The sequence below is a fragment of the Canis aureus genome, chromosome 29 (assembly GCF_053574225.1).
Source record: "Canis aureus isolate CA01 chromosome 29, VMU_Caureus_v.1.0, whole genome shotgun sequence".
NCBI lineage: Eukaryota > Metazoa > Chordata > Mammalia > Carnivora > Canidae > Canis > Canis aureus.
In genome coordinates, this window is record NC_135639.1 from 34,836,677 (window position 1) to 34,856,593 (window position 19,917).

A 19,917-nucleotide genomic window follows, 5' to 3' on the forward strand; every position below is an offset into this window, starting at 1 on the left:
TAGTTTGGCTATTGTTGATAATGCTGCTATAAACATCAGGGTGCATATACCCCTTTGAATCTGTTTTTTATTTCCTCTGGGTAAATACCTAGTAGCGCAATTACTGGGTCGTAGGGTAGTTCTATTTTTAATAAGTAGTGATTGTTTTTCCTTTTCTTAACCTGTTTTTCCCAAATGTGTCCTACCCACCATGTATTTTCTTTTTTTTCTTATTGTGGTGAAAAAGCACATAAGATCTACCCTCTTAACACTTTTTAAGTGTACAATACAGTATTGTTAACTATAAGCACTATGTTGTACAGCACATCTCTGTAAGTTTTTCACCTTGCTTAACTGAAAGCTGATACCCTTTGAACAGCTGATACTTTCCCATCCCCAGTCCCTGGCAACCACCATTCTACTTCCTACTTTCTATGAGTTTGACTACTTTAGATCTGTCATATAAATTGACAGGTCCAGTATTTTCCCTGTAAGCATCTTGCCATAGATATTTATGCCACAAGCATTTTCACCACATAACTAATTGGCCTTAAGGCAATTTTGCCCTAAAATAAAATTTAAAAAAAAAACTGGTCTACAATTTGGTTTGACAGTTTGGTTGTCATCAGCTGGTTGACAGTTTGATTTCATTTCTCCATTGATGCAGTACTCCCATTTTTATATTATATAAATCTTAGCCCTCCTAATGGTCTACACAGTTGCACAAAGTTTTGAACTCACATTTCCCATAGAACTTTGGAACATCTGTCATTGGACATGTGACAACATGTCCAGAACAAACAATGGTGTAGAAGGTTTTCACAAAGCAATACAAAGCTCACTCACAAATATGCATCCTAATAACCTCTCTTAATGAAGGAAAGAATTTCAGTGAATAAAAGAAAAAGCATGATATCAAAGAGATGAATCAACAAGCAAAAAAAAATGTTTAATACTCTGAACGAAAGCCATTGAAGACAAATGCCTAGGTATAATCCACAAAATAAAATCAGTTATTTGTGCAATATTGCCATGTATTTACACCATACATTTTGAATGTATTCAGATATTTTGTATTTCACAATATAGTCATTTTAATTTTATTACCATTTTCATGTTTCATTATGTCCTTTTTAATGAACGTTCCTTTTTTGTTTCTCATTATTTTTTTACAATAAAATTGCTTCACAGCCAATTAGTTATGCAACAAAAATGTTTTAGTGAAAATACTTAGGGCAAAGATACTTATGGCATTTTATGTGCGCTTTTAAAGAAACATAAATGGATTTATGCAGCATTCATCCTTCTGTGACTGACTTATTTTACTTAGCATAATGTCCTTAAGGTTCATCCATGTTGTTGAGTGTGTCAGGATTTCCATCCTTTTTAAGACTGAATAATATATCCCATTGTATATGTGTGTGTGTGTGTGTGTGTGTGAGCACGTTTTCTTTATCCATTAATTGTTCTATGGACATTTAGGTTGCTTCCACATCTTGGTTATTGTGAATAATGCTGCAGTTGATGTGGGCCTGATTTCAATTCTTTTGAATAAATACCCAGAAAGGGGTGCTGGATATATATTTTCTATCTACAGAGAGTTGGAGTAAGGCAGAAGAAGAACAACTGTATGTCCATGGTGGTAGTGGGACATTGAAGTTTGATGTTTGATGATTCCCCTTAGTATCTATAGTTCTTTTGACTACTTGAGATTATCTAATATCTCTCTCTAACATACCAGTCTCTATCTATGTGAGAAGGGAAATCCATAGTTTTGAAATGAGTATATGATTGACAAATAATGTTCCCTTGACCATTCTGTTTTAGCTGAATGCAGAGGACCAGAGAGACTGCCTTTCAGTTAGCTAATTTGAGGCTTTCTGATACTTTTATTTAGGGAACATTGTGATAGCCAAGTCATAGTGCATAATATTTGCTTTGAATTGCATACTTTAGAATAACCCATTTTTTATTTAATGAGATGTTATCCATTGCACCTTTCTTTGCAAGCACTTCAAATATTTCACATATTTAATCTTTTTTTCTCTCTTCCCAGAAACATGTTGGGCCTGAATTTTAGCTACAGACTGTCAGAGGCTTTATATTTTTAGCCTGCATGAAGATTAATATGACCCAGTAACCATATGAACAGAAATGCTGATGATCACTGTGTCCTCAGCCACAGCTGGAATATATATGATGACTCAATAGCAAAAGATGTGAAGGTTCTGATGGCCTGTTCCTAGACTAGTTCTGCCCCCAGCCTTGGTCTGGGGCTCTGACAGCCCAGCCTTTATTCCACCGCTGCTACTGGTCCCTGCTGGATCTGGCTTGAAAACCTCCCAGCTGTAGCTATAGCTATGTTTGATTTGACCCTTTGAGAGGAAGCAGCACCCAGAAGTGAGTTCAAATGTCATCTGAAGTAATCCTTCCTGGGCTCATTTTGAAGCCCTGGGGATCTCAGAACCTTTGACTAGAAATAGTTTTTTAAATGGAGTTTGGGCAATTTAAAGAAAGCTATATCCCTCTTCTCTGAAGAGCCTGGAACCATTTTGTCTTGTCTCTCCTTCCTAGTCTTGACCCTTGATTTCTCCTGTCCTGTTCTCTCTTTTTATGTCTTTTCTCTTGGAATTGGAATAATTTTTAATATGAAAACTCATTAGAATGATTTAATGTTCTTTCCTGCTCATATTTGAGGATAGGCTGTTTGTGAGAATACTAATGGAAAAATGAGCACCTCCATTTTTCTAAGTACTTATCTCAGTAGGACATTCAAGTTCTTTAACCCCAGAAGTCCAAGACTATTAGTCAATTAGCAGTTTGTGGGTGGGTGCTCATTCTCACTTGGAAGAGCTGGTGTAAACCTCTCATAGGGTAGGAGAAACTGAGGCCTGCAAGACTGTGATATAGCCAATGAATGGAAGGAGCCAGGGCACTCCACACTTCTGTGTTCTGAGAGGGTGGTGAAGCCATAGCAGTTAGGCATGTCACAGATTTTTAATGATTTGCTTACCCTTTGTTCTCCACATGATACACTGTTCTGCTAAGAACCTGGTTTGAGGCTAGTTTATATCCTCAACCCCAGCCCCATTCTCAATCAGTGTGAAAGAAAACCAGACTAGGGAGTGGATCTATGGATTGCGTGGGATACTGTCAGCTGGCCCGTTGTTTCATGAACAAGTTACCTTAAGGCCAAACAGAGCACTCATCTATCTCTCTGCACTCTATAAACATGTGGCAAAGGTGTCAACATAAGCACATTCTGAGCTGTGGGAAGGACACAAGGACAATTTTAAAATCTTTCTTCCCCTTACACTTAAGAATATGAAAGACAGTAGGTCCTATCCTACTATCTTTTTACCTGAAATCAGGTAAAAAGAAAATTCAAACCCTTTCCCGTATGTTTTTTTTAATCTACCCCAGATGGCTTCTAAAATTAATAACTGTGAATTTGCTATATCTGGAAGGTTGTGGATAACTTTGTTGCTAAAGAAAAGCCATTTTCACATCACTGCTTTAATTTCCTAGGCATCTGTCATCTGCTTTCTAAACAGCAGGATTCCAGCTCATGGTCTGTTGAAAAACTGAAAATTTATGTCTGAACAATCTTAGTATTGCCTGCTGGTAGAGGACTTATGTTAGCAACTGTAAAGACACCAGTTTGGTGGGAATGTTAATGAGGTTACTGTGGTTTTTAGGCATAGATAGATGTACTCTGTGACACATGCCAAGGAGATTAGGAGCACATCATGTTTATAAGCTTTAATACACCAAATAAAATGGTTTTTCCAAGAAGCATGTTGTTCAAGATGATAAGAAATGGCCTACCTGACTTCTGAGCAAGCCTCTTCATTTATCCCTATCAAAATATACCTGTTGGCCTCTTTCTCTGATGTGTCCACTCTGACTCCATTATCTAAAATCTTTACTTCTGGGGGATCCCTGGGTGGCTCAGCGGTTTGCCGCCTGCCTTCGGCCGGGGCATGGTCCTGGAGTCCTGGGATCGAGTCCCATGTCGGGCTTCCTGCATGGAGCCTGCTTCTCCCTCTGCCTGTGTCTCTGCCTCTCTCTGTGTGTCTGTGTGTGTGTCTCTCATGGATAAATAAAGAAAATATTTTTTAAAAAATAAAAAATAAAATAAAATCTTTGCTTCTACTCACCCTCTAGCCCCTTGTTAAGCATGCCTTACCTGCCTGGGGGTGGCTGGCTAGGTATCTGACAGACTTAATTTGGTGGTTCCTGTGGCCATGTGGGAGACTACAACAGGGACCATTCTTTAGCTGTCCTTAAGAGGACATTTAGCACATCATTCAAACTGAGCTTTTATCTTGGCTAATGCCCCCCTTCTCATTTCTACAACCTTTCAGGCTCAAGAAGAGGGAATTCTGGACCTATAAATTGTTTATGTTCTCCCTAGGTATCTCCTCTCTGCCACCAAGAGCTATTTAGTCATTGCTTTATTTACATTGGAAGGTCATTTTGTTGACTGATATCAAAAAAACTCCAGACAAATATTTTCTCTAGCTTGTTAGATACAAAACAGTGTCAGCACTGAGAACGGTTTGTTCAGGTATGGCTTTCTCTTTGTCATTCTAAATATATTATTCCCTTTATCCAGTTTACAGCTGCTTATCCATATCAGTCCTTCTTATCCTTAATGGTTTTCACAGTTCATCAATAAGTTCCACATAATTGTCAGCATCCTTGGGCGTTGGTCATCTTCTTTAGGTGTGTGGTATGAATCCAGATTCTCTGTGTAGGAAGTTTTCATCTCCTGTACTTACAAATCCCTTTAAAGCATAAGGTCTATTTGATGATAAGACTGGCTTTGCATAGGATTGTAGTATTTGGATTTTAATAATGGAAGTGTAGATCAGTAATATAATCCCAATAGCTTGGTATCTCCGTGTGTTAGAGTTTATTGATACTCCAGGTGATTTAGTTGACTAACAGAAAAATCCATTTTTATTTTAATAGCTACATGTCTGTGTATTGAGAAAAACAATCTGGATAGTCAAGTAAAAACATCATGTAGGTAGCATTAAGGTAAGGCGAAAATTACAAATGGTTTGGGAGTGCCTTTAAGAAACTCAGGGGCACCTGGGTGGCTCAGTCAGGCAGCCAACTCTTGATTTTGGCTCAGGTCATGATCTCAAGGTTGAGCCCCATGTCCTGCTCTATGCTCGGAAGGGAGTCTGCTTAAGGATTTCTCTCCCTCTACCCCTCCCCTCTCTCTCTAGCTCTCTCAAATAAAACTTTAAAAATATAAATGAAATAAAATAGTTAATTTTTTAATGAATTTAAGCTCAATTTTAAAAAATTAAGAGCACCTGAGTGGTTCAGTGGTTCAGTCAGTTAAGCATCTGCGATCTGCCTTCACCTCAGGTCACAATCTCAGGATCCAGCTGCCTCAGGCTTCCTGCTCTGTGGGGAGTCTGCTTCTCACATGTTCTCTGCTCCTCCCCCTGCTTATGCTCTCTCTCTTTCTCAAATAAATAAAATCTTTTAAAAAATTAAGCTCTTAAAAAAAACAGAGGAAAGATAAACCCATACAACCACAATACCATTTTTACACCTGAACAAAAGTAACCTTTTTAAAAAATATATATTACCAGAGTATCTCCTTTGTGCTAGACTTGAATCTACATGCTTTTTTTTTATTTGTATAAATAAAAATTCTCCTTACATGCTCTTTTTAAGTTTGTATTTGTATTTATAATTAAATGACTATTGTCTTTCTCCTCCAGCAGCTTTCTTTTGCTGAATGTGAATTATTTGTTCAGACCAGTTCTCTCTCTGACCTGGAGTACCCTGAGTATAGTGGTAGTAGCAAAGTGGTCTTCAGCTCCTGGACTTGAGGTGGAAAAGCAGGCTGCTACCTGTTCCCTGAATGCCCTGCCTCTACCAATAATCCTCTAGTTTCAGGGCAGAGGGGGTTCATTCCACCATTTTGATTCCTTGTTGACTTTCAGATGCAAGGAGATCAGGCCAAGTTAGGTATACTCTCATAAGCCAATAGCCTCATTCCCACAAAAGTCCACAACCCCTGAAGACCCTTTTCTTTGGACCAGCCACTGTCCTGTCTTGCTCCAGGACTCTGTCATCAAGTTACTTGAAGCTCAGGAGAGATGTTGACCAAGGAAAGGCTATAGATAAGAAATGCCAGAGGAGCAATAAGGAGTATTAAGCTCAAAGGAGAAAGGAATAGATCCCTGTAGGACTGAAATAGTTAAGGAAGGCTGGGCCTGTAATTGATTTTTGACAAGGTTGCCATTCATTGGGTAAGGAACAGTCTCTTCAACAAATGGTGCTGAAGTATCTGGATATCCACATGCAAAAGAATGAAGTTAGACCTGTGCCTCACACTATATACAACATTAACTAAAAACATAAATGCAGGAGCTAAAACCATAAAACTCTTAGAAGGAAATGGGTAAATCTTTATGACCTTGGACTTGGCAGTAGAGTCTTAGATATGACATCAAAAGGAAGAGCAACAAAAGAAAAAAATAGATAAATTGGACTTCATCAAAATTAAAAACTTCTGTGCATCAAAAGACCTTGTCAGCAAAGTAAAACAATTTAGAAAATATTTGCAAATCATATGTCTAATGGAAATCTAATATCTAGCATATATAAAGAACTTACAACTCAAGAACAAAAAGACAATACAATTTAAAAATGGGCAGGGGATTGTCCAGTTCTAGAATGACAATAGCTGTTTATAATACATACAGATATGAAAAGAGCAACTAAGGAGATTCAAGTCTAGCACAGAGAGACGTTTTGGTAATTTTTTTAAAGGTTACTTTTGTTTAGGTATAAAAAATGATAATAGAATATAGTTAGTTATATGGGTTTTCCCCCTCCAGTTTTTTTAAGAGCTTAAATCAATTTTTTTAATTGAGATCAAATCATGAAAAATTAACCATTTTAAAGTGAACAATCCAGAGCACTTAATATATTCATATTGAATAGACCTTTTCCAAAGAAGATATACATGTGGCCAGCAAGCACATGAAAAGATGTTCAGTGTCATTAGTCAGTAGAGAAATGCAAATCAAGCCACAGTGAAATACATCTTCACACCTACTAGGATGGTAGATCACAAAAATGGAAAACAACAAGTGTTGATGAGAATGTAAAGAAATTAGAACCCTGGGACACTGCTGGTGGGAGTGTAAAATGGTACAGCCTCTATAGAAAATAATTGGGCAGTTCCTCAAAAAGTTAAACATAGAATTGCCATATGCCCAGCAGTTCTACTTCTAGGTATATACTCAAAATAATTGAAAACCAGTGTTCAAACAAATATATGTACGTACATGTTCATAGCAGCGCCATTTACAGTAGCCAAGAGGTGGAAACCTCCCATCAGTGAGTGAATGGATAGACAAAATGTGTGTGTGTGTGTGTGTGTGTGTCACACACATACACATGTATAATGAAATATTCAGTCAAAAAGAATAAAATACTGCTGCATGCTACATCATGGATTGAACCTCCACTTATGGTGATAATAAGTGAAAGATATCAGACACAAAAGATCACATACTGTGTGATGCTATTCATATATAATATCTAGAATAGGTAAATCCATAGGGAAAGAAGGCAGGCAGGCCGTCGACAGGGGTTGGGGAGGCAAGAGGAGGGATAACTGTTCTGTAGGTAATGGATCCCCTTTGGGGGATGAAACTGTTTTGGGACTAGAGGGGGTGGTTGTGCATGGTACTGAATGATCACTTTAAAATTGTTAATTTTATGTTAAAAAGAAAGACCTGGGCAGCCCACTTTAAAATTGTTAATTTTATGTTAAAAAGAAAAGACCGCGCTGCCCAGTGGTTTAGCGCCACCTTCGGCCCAAGGTGTGATCCTGGAGACCTTGGGATCAAGTCCCACGTCAGGTTCCCTGCATGGGGCCTGCTTCTCTCTCTGCCTGTGTCTCTGCCCCTCTCTCTCTCTCTCTCTCTCTCTCTCTGTGACTCTCACGAATAGGTAAATTTAAATAAATAAATAAATAAATAAATAAATAAATAAATAAATAAATCTTTAAAAAAAAGAAAAGACCTGACCTCTCAATAGGTACATAAAATTGAGTGGATTGAGCATTTAAGGTGGAAAGAAGGTACAAGTAAAGGTAGAGCCCAGGTGGAGTTTGAGTTGGGGCCCAGCTAAGGAGCCTGGGGCAGATGGTGCAGCCTCTGGCTTATGTCTGAGTCCTGGGAAGCAGAGCACCCTGTCAGACTTAGGCAGCTTGGCCCACTCCTGTCAGCACTGAAGAATTGGAATAGCTTGTGACCAGGGAAGGAACACTGCGAGCAGATTAAATGAAAGGTCAGCATGTCATTGGGGGAGCCAGGGAAGGCCTGGAGCTTGGTGGCTGGTGCAGAGGCTGTCAGTAGTGAACGTACCTGGGACAGGCTGGGATGGCCGGGACTAGAAGGGATGCAGGAGGAATCCAAACCAAGCCAGGCCTGTTCTGCAGCTTTATGATGTTGACCTCATTTAATCCCCCTAGGAACCCCATCAGGTGTGAATTCTCCTTTTCCCCCAGTGCACAGATGAGGACATAGGCTCAGAGTGGCCTTGCCTAAGAGAAATTTGCCTCAGGTTGCCTAGCTACTGACGTGGCCCAGAGGCACTACAGTTTTGTGTTTTTTTTTTTTAAGATTTTATTTATTTATTCATGAGAGATACAGAGAGAGAGAGAGAGAGAGAGAGAGGTAGGGACACAGGCAGAGGGAGAAGCAGGCAGGAAGCCCGACGTCGGACTCGATCCCTGGTCTCCAGGATCAGGCCCTGGGCTGAAGGCAGCACTTAACCACTGAGCCACCCGGGCTGCCCCCAATACAGTTTTAATTATGATGCAGAGATCAACGCAAAAGATGTTTTTGAAGCCCATTCACTAACTTGTCAGGTTGAAGAGGGGGAGGAGATTGGAGGTAGGGAACTCCAGCCAGAGGACAATTCCCCCTGGGTAACCAAGAGCTGCTACAGGTCTTCTCAGGCGGGTCTTCCAAGTTGGAGTACCTGGCTGGCCATTGGTCCTGTGGACTGGAGCTCATGGCCAGAGACAGAACTCCAGAGGAGGCCAGCAGAGGGGCCTTCCCATGGAGGAGAGGAGCCAGGAAAGTTGAGTGTCTGATCCTAGGTAGGCCATCTTTCCTGCTCACCCCGTTCTGTCCACCCTGCTGCCCCTTACCTGTACCCTGCCTCGTGCCCTGCTAGAACCTCCTGTCTGCACCCAGAAGCAGGTGGAATTGCCAGGCAGTTACCCCCTGTCCCAAAGCCCAGTGTCTTTGTCACGGTAGCCACGGTGTCACTCTTCCCCAGAATTGTCCTGGAGGGCTGCATGGGAAGGGGCCCGATCACAGACTTGTCACCTTTGTGCTAATTTCTAACATTCAAGATGCAAACATGAATGATGTCCCTTTTCTGCGGTTCTAGGAAGAGGGCATAGGGAAAACTCTGGCAACTTTGTTCTTCCTTGCTTTTGGTTTCCACTATACCACATTGCTTTGTTTAAATTATGAATTGTCCCCTGAAGGGCTGTGATAGGAGGAGATTAAGGAATAAAGTCCAAAAAATATGAAAGTCTCAATTATTATAGTAGCTTAGCAGGTCACTAGTCCCCTCCACTTTTCCCTCTAGTCCCCTGGACATGGTGTGATAGACCTGGGATGACAGACTTTTGGAAGCCTTGTCACTAAAATACTAAGGCCTCGAGCCTCGCTGTGGTATCACATCCCAGCCTGTCTTGCCAGCCAGTGTGACTATGCCCCTCCGGGCTGGCTCACACCACACCATTCCCCAACTTCGCTCCTTGCCTGTGCCTGTTTGTGAGCTTTGTCCCAGCTGGTTCCTCTTCCTGACCCCCTTTCTCTCTCGCCCCCAATGGCCAATGCCGCCTGGCCTTCCAGATCCAGGTCCTTGTACATGCGCTACCTCTCTTGATCTGTAGCAGCACCCTTGGAGGCGGGCATCATTGTGCCCATTTTACAGATATGCAAATATGTGTGCACTACTATGTATAAAATATACCCATTTGACAGATTAGCAGAGCGAAAAGCGAACAAATGCAGAAGGAGGTTAAGAATTTGCCTGTGATCACACAACCTGTAAATCAACCAATTCCAAAGTGAAGACTCAGGCAGCCCAGGTGGCTCAGCGGTTTAGCGCCGCCTTCGGCCCAGGGCCTGATCCTGGAGACTTGGAGTCGAATCCCACATCAGGCTCCCTGTGTGGAGCCTGCTTCTCCCTCTGCCTGTGTCTCTACCTCTCTGTCTCTCTCTTTCTCATGAATAGAATAAATAAAATCTTAAAAAAAAAAAAACACACAAAGCGCAGACTCTCAGCTGCCATCCAGTACCACTGAATTCAAAGTACTGATTTGCACTTTGACTCACACCTTTGTCTGCCTGACACACCTTAAGCTATACTGTAAGTCCTCAAAGGAAGAAACGTGATGAAGCTTTGCTAAACATGTTTTCCTGTCTCTTCTCTTTGGGTACAGGTGGAAGTGAAGCCATATGTGCTGGATGATCAGATGTGTGATGAGTGCCAGGGCACGCGCTGTGGCGGGAAGTTTGCCCCGTTCTTCTGTGCCAACGTCACCTGTCTGCAGTATTACTGTGAATACTGCTGGGCGAGCATACACTCCCGTGCGGGGCGGGAGTTCCACAAACCGCTGGTGAAGGAGGGAGGCGACCGCCCTCGGCATGTCCCATTCCGCTGGAGCTGAGCCCAGGGCAGACCCAGCCACAAGTACTGGAGTAGATAACAAGGAGGGAAAAAGAGAGGGCACTGCCTCAGGGCTTACAGTGTTCTGGAAATCTGTGCATTCGTTCTCGATTTTTAAAGAAGAAATGGGTCTTTTTATTATTACTATTATTTACAGTCATATTACTGAACTCAGTCCAGTATAATGCAGAATTGCAGAGTGTATAACGGTACTGATTTGCACTTTGATTCACACCTTTGTCTGCTTGGTACCTTAATTTCTTACACCTGATTTGTCACTCGTAGACTGCCATTCTCATCAGCGGCCATCAGGTTGACGTCTGTGATTTTTTTTTTGTTTGTTGTGTTGTTGTTGTTGTTGTTGTTGTTGTTGTTGTTCTGATTGTTTTTGAACTGGAGCATGCACTTATTTTCAGAAACTTAGAGAGTTGCCCCTAGGAGAAGACTTACCAAAGGTAATACTCATGAGTAGGTGGCAGATGTAGCAAAAACTTCACAACAGTTCAGCAATCATTAGTTGGGGTCATTTAGAGTAAGGGTAACCCTTAATGAAAATAGGCCTTTAGTTTTCTATTTTGACATGTAAGGATACCTCATAAGCTGAATCTTTATTTTTCCTTCATGTTTGATTTTTGTTTTGCTGAGGATTTTGGTTAGATCTTTTAGTGTTATGTAAATTTATGCTGCAATAGCTTTTGCTGCTATTAAGATGGTATTATTAATACCATAATACTCTCTTCAGGCTAAGGTATCAATTTAAAGAAACCCAACAACACATGTTTGTGATTTAGGGGTAGAATCAGCTGCCGAAAGGAGATCAGAGTAGACAACAGAAAGCTTCAACGGAAGGTCACTATTTCTGACTGCATGTTTACTTAATCAGGTTGCTGCATGCAATAAATTTTATATCCAATGTCTAGTATAAAACCTTCCCACAATGCACAAATTAAGAATCTATATAAGCTATAAAATACTGATTTTTTAAGAGTTTTTTTCACTCAAAAGAATTGGTAATTGACTGGAGGAAGGCATGCCTCAATAAATGGAATGCTTCTGAAATTAGGAAGAGCCCATAACAGAATGACCTATATTACAACCAATATAAAACCTAGGTGTAGGATATTCTTAAAGCAAATTTGTGGATGGTAGATGAAGTACTTTGCGGTGCTCTGTTATATATTGTGCAATTTATTTTATATAGTAAAGTGATTATGTCTAACTGTGATCAAACTTAACTGTTTAAAGCCTCTGTGTCAGACATTAACGAACTTGACAGTTCATAACTGGTATACTATTAACTAACACATGAGCTCTTAGTTACAATCTCCTAGTGCTCGCACCATTTTACATTAGCTTCAGACCTTGTCCAGAAAACCAAAGAGCTCATCTTAGCTTACAAACACTAGGAATATATACAGTATATAGAGATAAGATGTCAGATTGACAGACTAGGCACATTTTAAGAAAGTTGCGTGGCAGTGATGCTAAAGAAATGTCTCTCCAAAACAAGATGGCCTGGGCAGGGTTGGTTGTCTGGGTGAGAAATTACTTAATTCCCTGGATTTATCCTGTAAAGCTTGAATAGAACTAAGACCTGCTATAATGACCGTGGACATTTTTTTAGCATTCACTCTTGGGCTGCAGATAGTAATATATAAACACAATGATTGTGAGACTATGTAAATCTTTCTTTTCTTTTTCTTTTTTTTTTTTTTTTTTTTTTATCTTCTTCCTATGTTTTGGAATTCTGGGGACAATCTGACTGGATATGACACTGCAGAATAGATTTAAGTCGCTGTGTTTTATGTGCTGTGATGTCCTTGTCCTGTGTCTTAAGTTAATACTGCTTGTTTTTTGTTTTGTTTTGTTTCTCCAGTGTTTAGTTGCAATTACCAGCTTTCAAACTATAGTTTGTTTTCAAAAAAGGAAAAAAACAAAATAGTTTTTTACTGGATTAAAAATGCATATTAGAATTCTCCCCTTTTGAGGTTACCTCTGGGCTTTTTGGTAATAATTGCTTTTTTCCAGCCCAGCTGTGGTTTTCTGTTTGTTTTTTTCTATGTTTGTGGTTTTTTTCATCTGTACAAGAAATTTTGTTATGCACTACTACTTTTTGTATTCTAGACAGTTTTCAAAAGTTGGCTGAAGATTTTTTTGTTTGTTTGTTTTTAAGGAAAAAGGCATGCTTTCTGACTGACATGATCTTTTGCAATACCTCAATTTTGAAATATAGGAAAGAAAATGATATTTTCTAAGTAAGTTTATTCAGAAAAATATATATTAATTTAATTCTGCAAGAAAAAATGATTTAACAGATGGGTAACTTTATTTTTTTCATGCTTATTTGTGTTTTTTGAAAATGAAGAAGTTAGAGCTTTATAACTATAATATTAAAGATCATATCTAACCTACAGAAATCTACCTAATTATGTGAAAGAAGCAAAACTTTTTGAAGAAGCACCCCTCTTTCATGTACTAAAACAACACTGAGATTTAAAAAAAAAAAAAAAGCTGGAAGCTTTGTACAGCGGGAAGCTGATGTGGAGGTGAAAACCATTGTCATGAAGAATAGGTTACAAAGAATAAACTCCCTTTGGTGCTGAAAGTTGTGGATAGATGGTGGAGACTACTTTCCCTTCATTTGTATATTTATAATCAAGCGTTGATTGTGCTCGGCTGACCAGGATTGTGAAAGAGTTCTTCTGTTTGTATTTTTTTAAAGAGAACTTTTTTAGTTTATTAAATTATAACATGTTCCCTTTTGTTTTGTAAATAAATGTGCCCCCAAGTTGTTAATGTTATATTAAAAGAGAGGGTCCTTCAAAAAAATTATTTTTTAAAACACAAGAGGTGTTCTGACCTGCAACTTGACTGGGAAGCCCCTGGGTATCACAGGTCCTGTTGTGGCCTTTCCTTGATGTGACACTTGAACTAGTCGATTTTTTGAAGGCTATAACCTAACCTCGACTATTTGTTGTTATGTGCAATACTGTTTGTACTGTTTGTATAAAAAATAGAAAAAAAAAGAAAAGAAAAAAGGCATAAATCTTTATTGCAGATTTATTTTCATTGCAAACTTTAGACATTGTGATTCACTGAAATCATTTTTCTACTGTCAAATATGTACCTTTTCTTCATGCTGGTATTTTTTCAATAGTAATGTAGCCTTTGTACTGAGACAAATTTTCATTGTTATTTTTAGAAAGATTTTTTGCTAAGAAAAAAATTAAACATATTTACATATTTTTCATTTTATTTCGTATTTTCTTTAAGGAGTGCTTTCTCAATCATTACTAGAGTTGTTTCTGGGAGGGACTTTCATATCTGGTCAATGTCATAATATTATTTTGTATTTTTACTTGGAATAAATTAATTTTATGATGCTAATTCTTTAAAAGTTTATTTTTTTCATTTTCAGTTATTTTTGAAGCTAAAACCTTTGTAATATTGTTACTAAAGTGTCTAGTTTTTTGAAATGCAAAGCTTTATGTATTAACTTGCTGATGTGGTTTACAATAGTGTGACAACGATGAACATGGTTGGTTATGTAAAGCGATTGGAAAATGTAATGGATAATTGGGTAATAAAATGACAGAATGAGCAGAACATGTGAGATTTTGACAAGCCTTTTCCTTTATTACAGCGGTTTAGTGTAAGACTAGGGATGTCACAGTACGGTTGTCTAGGGCTGTCGCAGTGGATTTATACAACACCAGGTGCAGCGGGTCGGGGGCCCGGATGGCGGAGCCAGCCCCGCCGAGCACCGCCAGCCTGGACCCCGGCTGGGCCTCCAGAGCGCTTCCTCGCTCTCCCCGGGACTCTGCGTTCCGTCCTGCGCGCGCGCACGCGTGGGAGCGCGAGGGAGCCGCGGCCCGGGGGCGGGAAGCCGGCCTCGCTGCGGGCTCAGCCTCCGGTGCATGCACAGTGGCGACGGCTGGGGGCGCCCGAGAGCGGGGGAGGCTGCGGGGGCGCCGCCTCCGAGGGTGTCTGCGGCGGGGCCGGCTGGCTGAGCCGGCGCCCTCGGCCGTCACCACTGGACATGGACGGTGCCCGCCCCCGTCTTCCCCGACCCCAGCCTCCCCGTGACGGTGCCCCCGTGCGCCCCTCACTGTGGCGACCTCGGGCCGCCGGAGCACGAGCTGCCCGCCCTCCTGCTCCGCCAACACCCTGGGCCCCGGAGGCCGTGCCGGCAAGGCCCCGCGTCACTGTAATGGCACCGACGCTGGGTCCTCTACGACTGCGAGACTGGTGTTGCGTAAACAGAACATTCGATGACTTGCTCTAGATGATGGTGTTTCTAGAGTCCTTGATGGCCTCGTGCAGCTCCGTTGCCACGGAGCCGAGCTCATCAATAACTTGGAGACACGTGTGTCCAGAGTTGGCTCTTGGGTATGCTCTATGTATTCAGTTTTGTAAATAATATATAGATTAGATCAAGTCATGATGTAAAATTTTAACTCAAAGTGGGTACTACGGGTTGGAATTTTACATTTTAGCTACAAATAAACGATTAGGAACAGAAGAAAAGAAATTGGAAATTCTTGCTTAGTGGTACAAAGATTATGCTTAGATTTCTGCCTATTTCTTGTGTTTTATAGCTTGTTAGTGAGGCATGGGCTAATGCAGAGTGTACTGCATTTATGCAATTAGCGAGTAACTGCTAGTTTTCATTTTATCTACTATATTAGCAACAAACTGGCATTTAACTGGGTAAAGCTCCTACCTAAATATTTGAGTATTGTGACATCTCTACTTGCAAGGTTTGAGTGAAAGATTAGTCACAGATTAGTGAAAAAAAAAGTATCTTTTTGTTAAAACTGGCTTATTTGTATGGAATGTTGCTTTTTCACCAGTTTGTATGGTATGTCAGCTAACATTTTGGGTTGTTTTTTTTTTTTATAATAACCAAATTTCTCTATCTCAGCTGCAATAGTGTTCCATTTTACCATAAAGTATTTTATAATTAATGCTGTTGACTTTATACCCCAAAATGGATCAAGAAGTGGATATGTGATTTGGGGATGTTTAAATTTGTATGGCGATGCTAATGGCAACAAGTAGAAAACTCGGGTGCTAATACAGGATAACTTCTGCTCTCTTTCTTTTCTGGATATAGTTCTGTTGGGGTATAAAGTATTAGGTATTTGTATTTTTGCTGTCAAAATAATGGACATAACTTTTAGAGTGTTCACAGCTAAGATCTCTGTATTTGTTTTTCAACTAACAACTAATTTTAAGTGTATCTTTTATTACCTGTTCTCTTAGATTGTTTTTGCTAGTAACCCTTACTCAGCTTCCGCCTTTGGGGCTTGGACGAATATTGCTTGTATGGAACTGCAGTACTGTGACTACACATGGAGCTCAATGCAGCTATTGCTTACAACTGCTTAAACTTTGTAGTTTGGACTTCATTTTTTTCTGTAATAACAACTTATTAAATATAGTTGTATGAAGTACTGACACTTGTCATCCTTTGCATTTGCTAAGGAGTAGCTTGGAGTGTACAGATTGCATCTTGGGGACATTCGCACATTCAGATTTGCTTGGTTAGCCTTTTTGGGAGGGGGGACAAATTACAGCAGACTACAGCAAAATTCACCTTTTCTTTGACACACTTTTGTTTTTTAAGCACATTTGCAAAAGGGAGGTATTTGTTGACACAATGCACGTGTAGTCAATGCAAGGTTTTTAAGGGGCGGTTGGGTTTTTATGCCGGTACTTGAGACCAATTTTCAAAACCCGAACCAAAAAAGTCAGCGACAACGTAAGTACGCCCCTTTCGTTTGACTTTTTACACTAGACTCTCTCTGGCCATTTCAGAAAATGGGTCTTTGCGGTCCCCTCTCGACTTCGGACGCGCTGGAAGCTCTCTCGTAGGGACGGTTTAATCCTTTTAGACGATGGATCGCAGGGGCTGCACGGCCGAATCCCCCGGAGAACCTTCGCGAAGCGCAGGTGGGGGGTCCCACCCCGAGACCGGCCTCACGGGCTCTGGCGCGGGCGTCTTAGGCTCCCGCGGCCGCGCAGCGCTGGGGCCCGAGGGGAGCCCGCCCGCCGCCCCCCGGGGGAGGCGGGGCTCGGCTCCGGGAAGGGACCGGGCCGCTGGCGGCGTCCGCGGGCCCCCTCGGTCCCGGTCCCCGCTCCGGCCGCGACCTGGGGGCGCCCAGACCGGGCCCCGCGGCCGCGCCTCCCCCTTGGAGGCCCCGGTTCGCCCCTCGCCCAGCGCGACAGGTAAGCGGACCCGGGGGTGGCCGCGCCCCTCGGCCGGAGGCGCGGCTCGGTTGCGGGGCTGGGCGTGCGCGGCCGGCAGGGTGCCCCGGGGCGGAGCTAGCGGCGGGCAGCACAGAGCGCTGCTCCGGGGCCCTTGCCGCCGCCCCCCCCCCCCCCCCCCCCCCCCCGGCAGGGCCGGACGCAGGTCAGGTCTCCGGTCCCTTTTCCGTTTGATTTCCTAAAGATACCTCCGCCCGCACTGAGCCACAGGTGGAACCCCGGAACCCCGCTATCAGGCCGCTGGGCCGGCTCGGACCCCCGTGTCCTGAGCCCTGGAGCGGAGGGGGCTGGGAAGCGAAGGCGCCTCGGTGAGCCGGGCACTGCTCCAGGGGCAGAAGCCCCGAGGCCCGGCCCGGCCAACGCGGGGGCTGGACGGCGGCCGGAAGCCACCTCCTTGCAGGATAGTAACGGTGCTCAGCAGTCGTGCAAGCCGGGCCCTGGCCGCCCACGCCCACCAGGCTGCGGGGCCCCTCACCCGCAAGCTCAGATGCACACTCGGCTTTAAAACCGGGCTTGGTGGCTTCTCGCCAGCCCCTTGGCACAGACATGGGTCCCCTGGGCACCCTCAAACTGGAATGGCTGTGGCCTCCTTCGGTTCCTGTTCCGGAAAGGGCCGGGGGCTGGGGGGGGTCCAGTTGATGGGTCCTACTGCTATTCACAGGGCTGCTAAGGGGAGAACCCTTTCCTCTCCCCATTTAGGTCCGGTGATTTGGAGCCTTCTAATGAACTGACAAAAGGAAGGTGAATCCGAGCAGCTGCTTCTGCGTGTGAATGAGAATATTCAACACGTGGGATTGTTCACGTGCATGTGAATTAAGGGCGGGGCTTAGAACGTGACCTCCTGGGAGGAAGCGAGAGGGAGAACAGGGCTTCACAGGGTTTATTTAGGAAAGACAGTGGGTTTCCAGGAGAAAAAATGAGCAAGCTGGCCATGAAGTTTGTTGATGCAGGTGCGGGTGCTCTCCCCAACCTCCCTCCAGCCAGGGGAGACCTCCCGAGAAAGGCCACAGCGCCCAGCCTGGCTCCAGGGAGCTTCTGCCCTTAGAGAAGGGAAACTGACAGCTGGTTTTGCCTCTACTCAACCTCCAATGCCTTCAGTTTGAAATCCTCTTCAGATCAACACTGGGGAGCCGAGGGGGTCCCCACAGATAAAGGCCTGGAATGAAGCGGTCACTAGAACAGATAAGTGAAAGTTACCCTTAGTCTGTCTCGTTGAATAGTGTGATGGACAAAATGATCTTCTGAGCGTGGGCATTGCTGGGGTTCTGACCAGGAGGACTGGGCTGCACCCGCTTACACACCCACTTCCGCCAGCATTTCCTTCAGGCCCCGCAAGGCGCAGCCCCAGTCTTGTACATTTTCTTCTTTGTGATTACTGGTCAAATCTTTGGTTTAAGATGAACTGCCAGTTCACTTGTATGTGGATTCTAAAAAGCAGAGCAAAATAAAACCCAGGCTCACAGATGTGGAGGACAGATTGGTGGTTGCTCGACCACCAATCTCCCCAAGAGGAGATAGGGAGTGAGGCACAAATTGGGTAAAGGAGATTAAAAGTACAAACTGGCAGCTATAAAATAAGTCATGAGGAAGTGATATTGTATTGTCCTTGTAAGGTGACAGGTAGGTAAACCCACTGTGATGACCTTGTCAAATGTACACAAAAGTTGAATCACTGTTGCACACCCTAAACTAAAACAATATGTCAATTATACCTCAATAAAAATAAAAAAGATGGTTTGAGCTGAATTGTTAAGTATATTAGAAATATTCCAACTTGTCACCTTTAGTGCCGGCCTTACCCAATGAGATTCTACATGGAAGAGCTCTCTGGGTTTGGTCCCTAGGTGAGGAACTGTCTTGGGTGCTTGGCCTCCCTTTTCAAAGACCAGGCCCTTAAGCTCAATTTCATTACTCATCATTAAAACCGAAACACAATTGGGGCACCTGAGGGCGCAGTTATGCATCTGACTCTTGGTTTCAGCTCAGGTCATGAAATGGGGCCCCGCCTCAGGCTCTGTGCTCAGCATGGAGTCTGCTTGCGATTCTTTCTCCCTCTGCCCTTTCCCTCCACCTCTAGAATAATAAAATAAAAAACCCACAATTCCAACCCATACCCATGAGAATGAATAAAAATGAAAATACCAAATATTAGGGAGGCTCTAGATAAATCCCGGTAGAAATGTAGATAAATCCCGGTAGAAATGTAAAGTGGTGCAGCCATTCTAGAAACCTGTTTTACAAGAGCAAGATGTGAATCTATCCTATGACTCAGGTTTTTCATTCATATGCCCAACAGAAATATGTAGCATGTTCCCAAAAGGCATGTACAAAAATGATCATGGCATAACTCACACAGCCCCAAACTGGAAACTCTCCACATGCCCTGTAATGTTAGAATGCATAAGTTGCAGTATACCCACAAATGGAATACTGTATCGCAACAGAATGAAGATCCAAAAGTTTGTGCAACATTATAAAGGGATCCCACAAACTTAATGATCAAAAAGTAAGCAACTTAGGACTCCATTTATATAAACAGGTGCAGGAATTACTGAAAGGGGGCATGAAGGTGACTTTTGGGGTCTGGTGACTTTCTTGATATGGGTGTTGAATACACAGGTGTGAGAATTGAGCTACACGCTGCAATCTGCACTTTTTTGTTCAATGGAACACTTTTTAAAGATGGCTCTGTGAAAGGTAAAAGCTGATGTGTGGATAACATGAACATGGAATTATTTGTAGGTTGAACCTCCGTATAATCCACTTTTCAACTCCTGAATAATTAGAAGTGATTTCCATTGGTCATGGTTACCAGTTGCTCCTTCGGACTGGCCTGCTTTCCTGTTCCCAACCTCAATTTCCCTGCTCCTCATCTCCAGGCTCCTTTTTGCCTTTCCTTAAGCCTACCAGTATCTGGAAGGGTTTTAT

The 19,917-nt window shown here is 42.5% G+C and overlaps 1 protein-coding gene across 14 annotated transcripts in view; it reads left to right on the forward strand.

Moving 5' to 3' along the window:
• Window positions 1–16,175, forward strand: part of CPEB3 (cytoplasmic polyadenylation element binding protein 3) — a 205,406-nt gene extending 189,231 nt beyond the window's left edge. For 9 of the 14 annotated variants that reach the window (XM_077878399.1, XM_077878402.1, XM_077878404.1 and 6 more), the window contains one exon: window positions 10,493–16,175. In XM_077878399.1, the coding sequence (XP_077734525.1) occupies window positions 10,493–10,720 (228 nt within the window). In that variant the 3' untranslated portion in view covers window positions 10,721–16,175. The remainder of the gene's footprint in view (window positions 1–10,492) is intronic. The other 5 variants (XR_013368227.1, XR_013368225.1, XR_013368226.1 and 2 more) reach the window with 5 other exon arrangements.
• The last annotated feature ends 3,742 nt before the right edge of the window (window positions 16,176–19,917 follow it).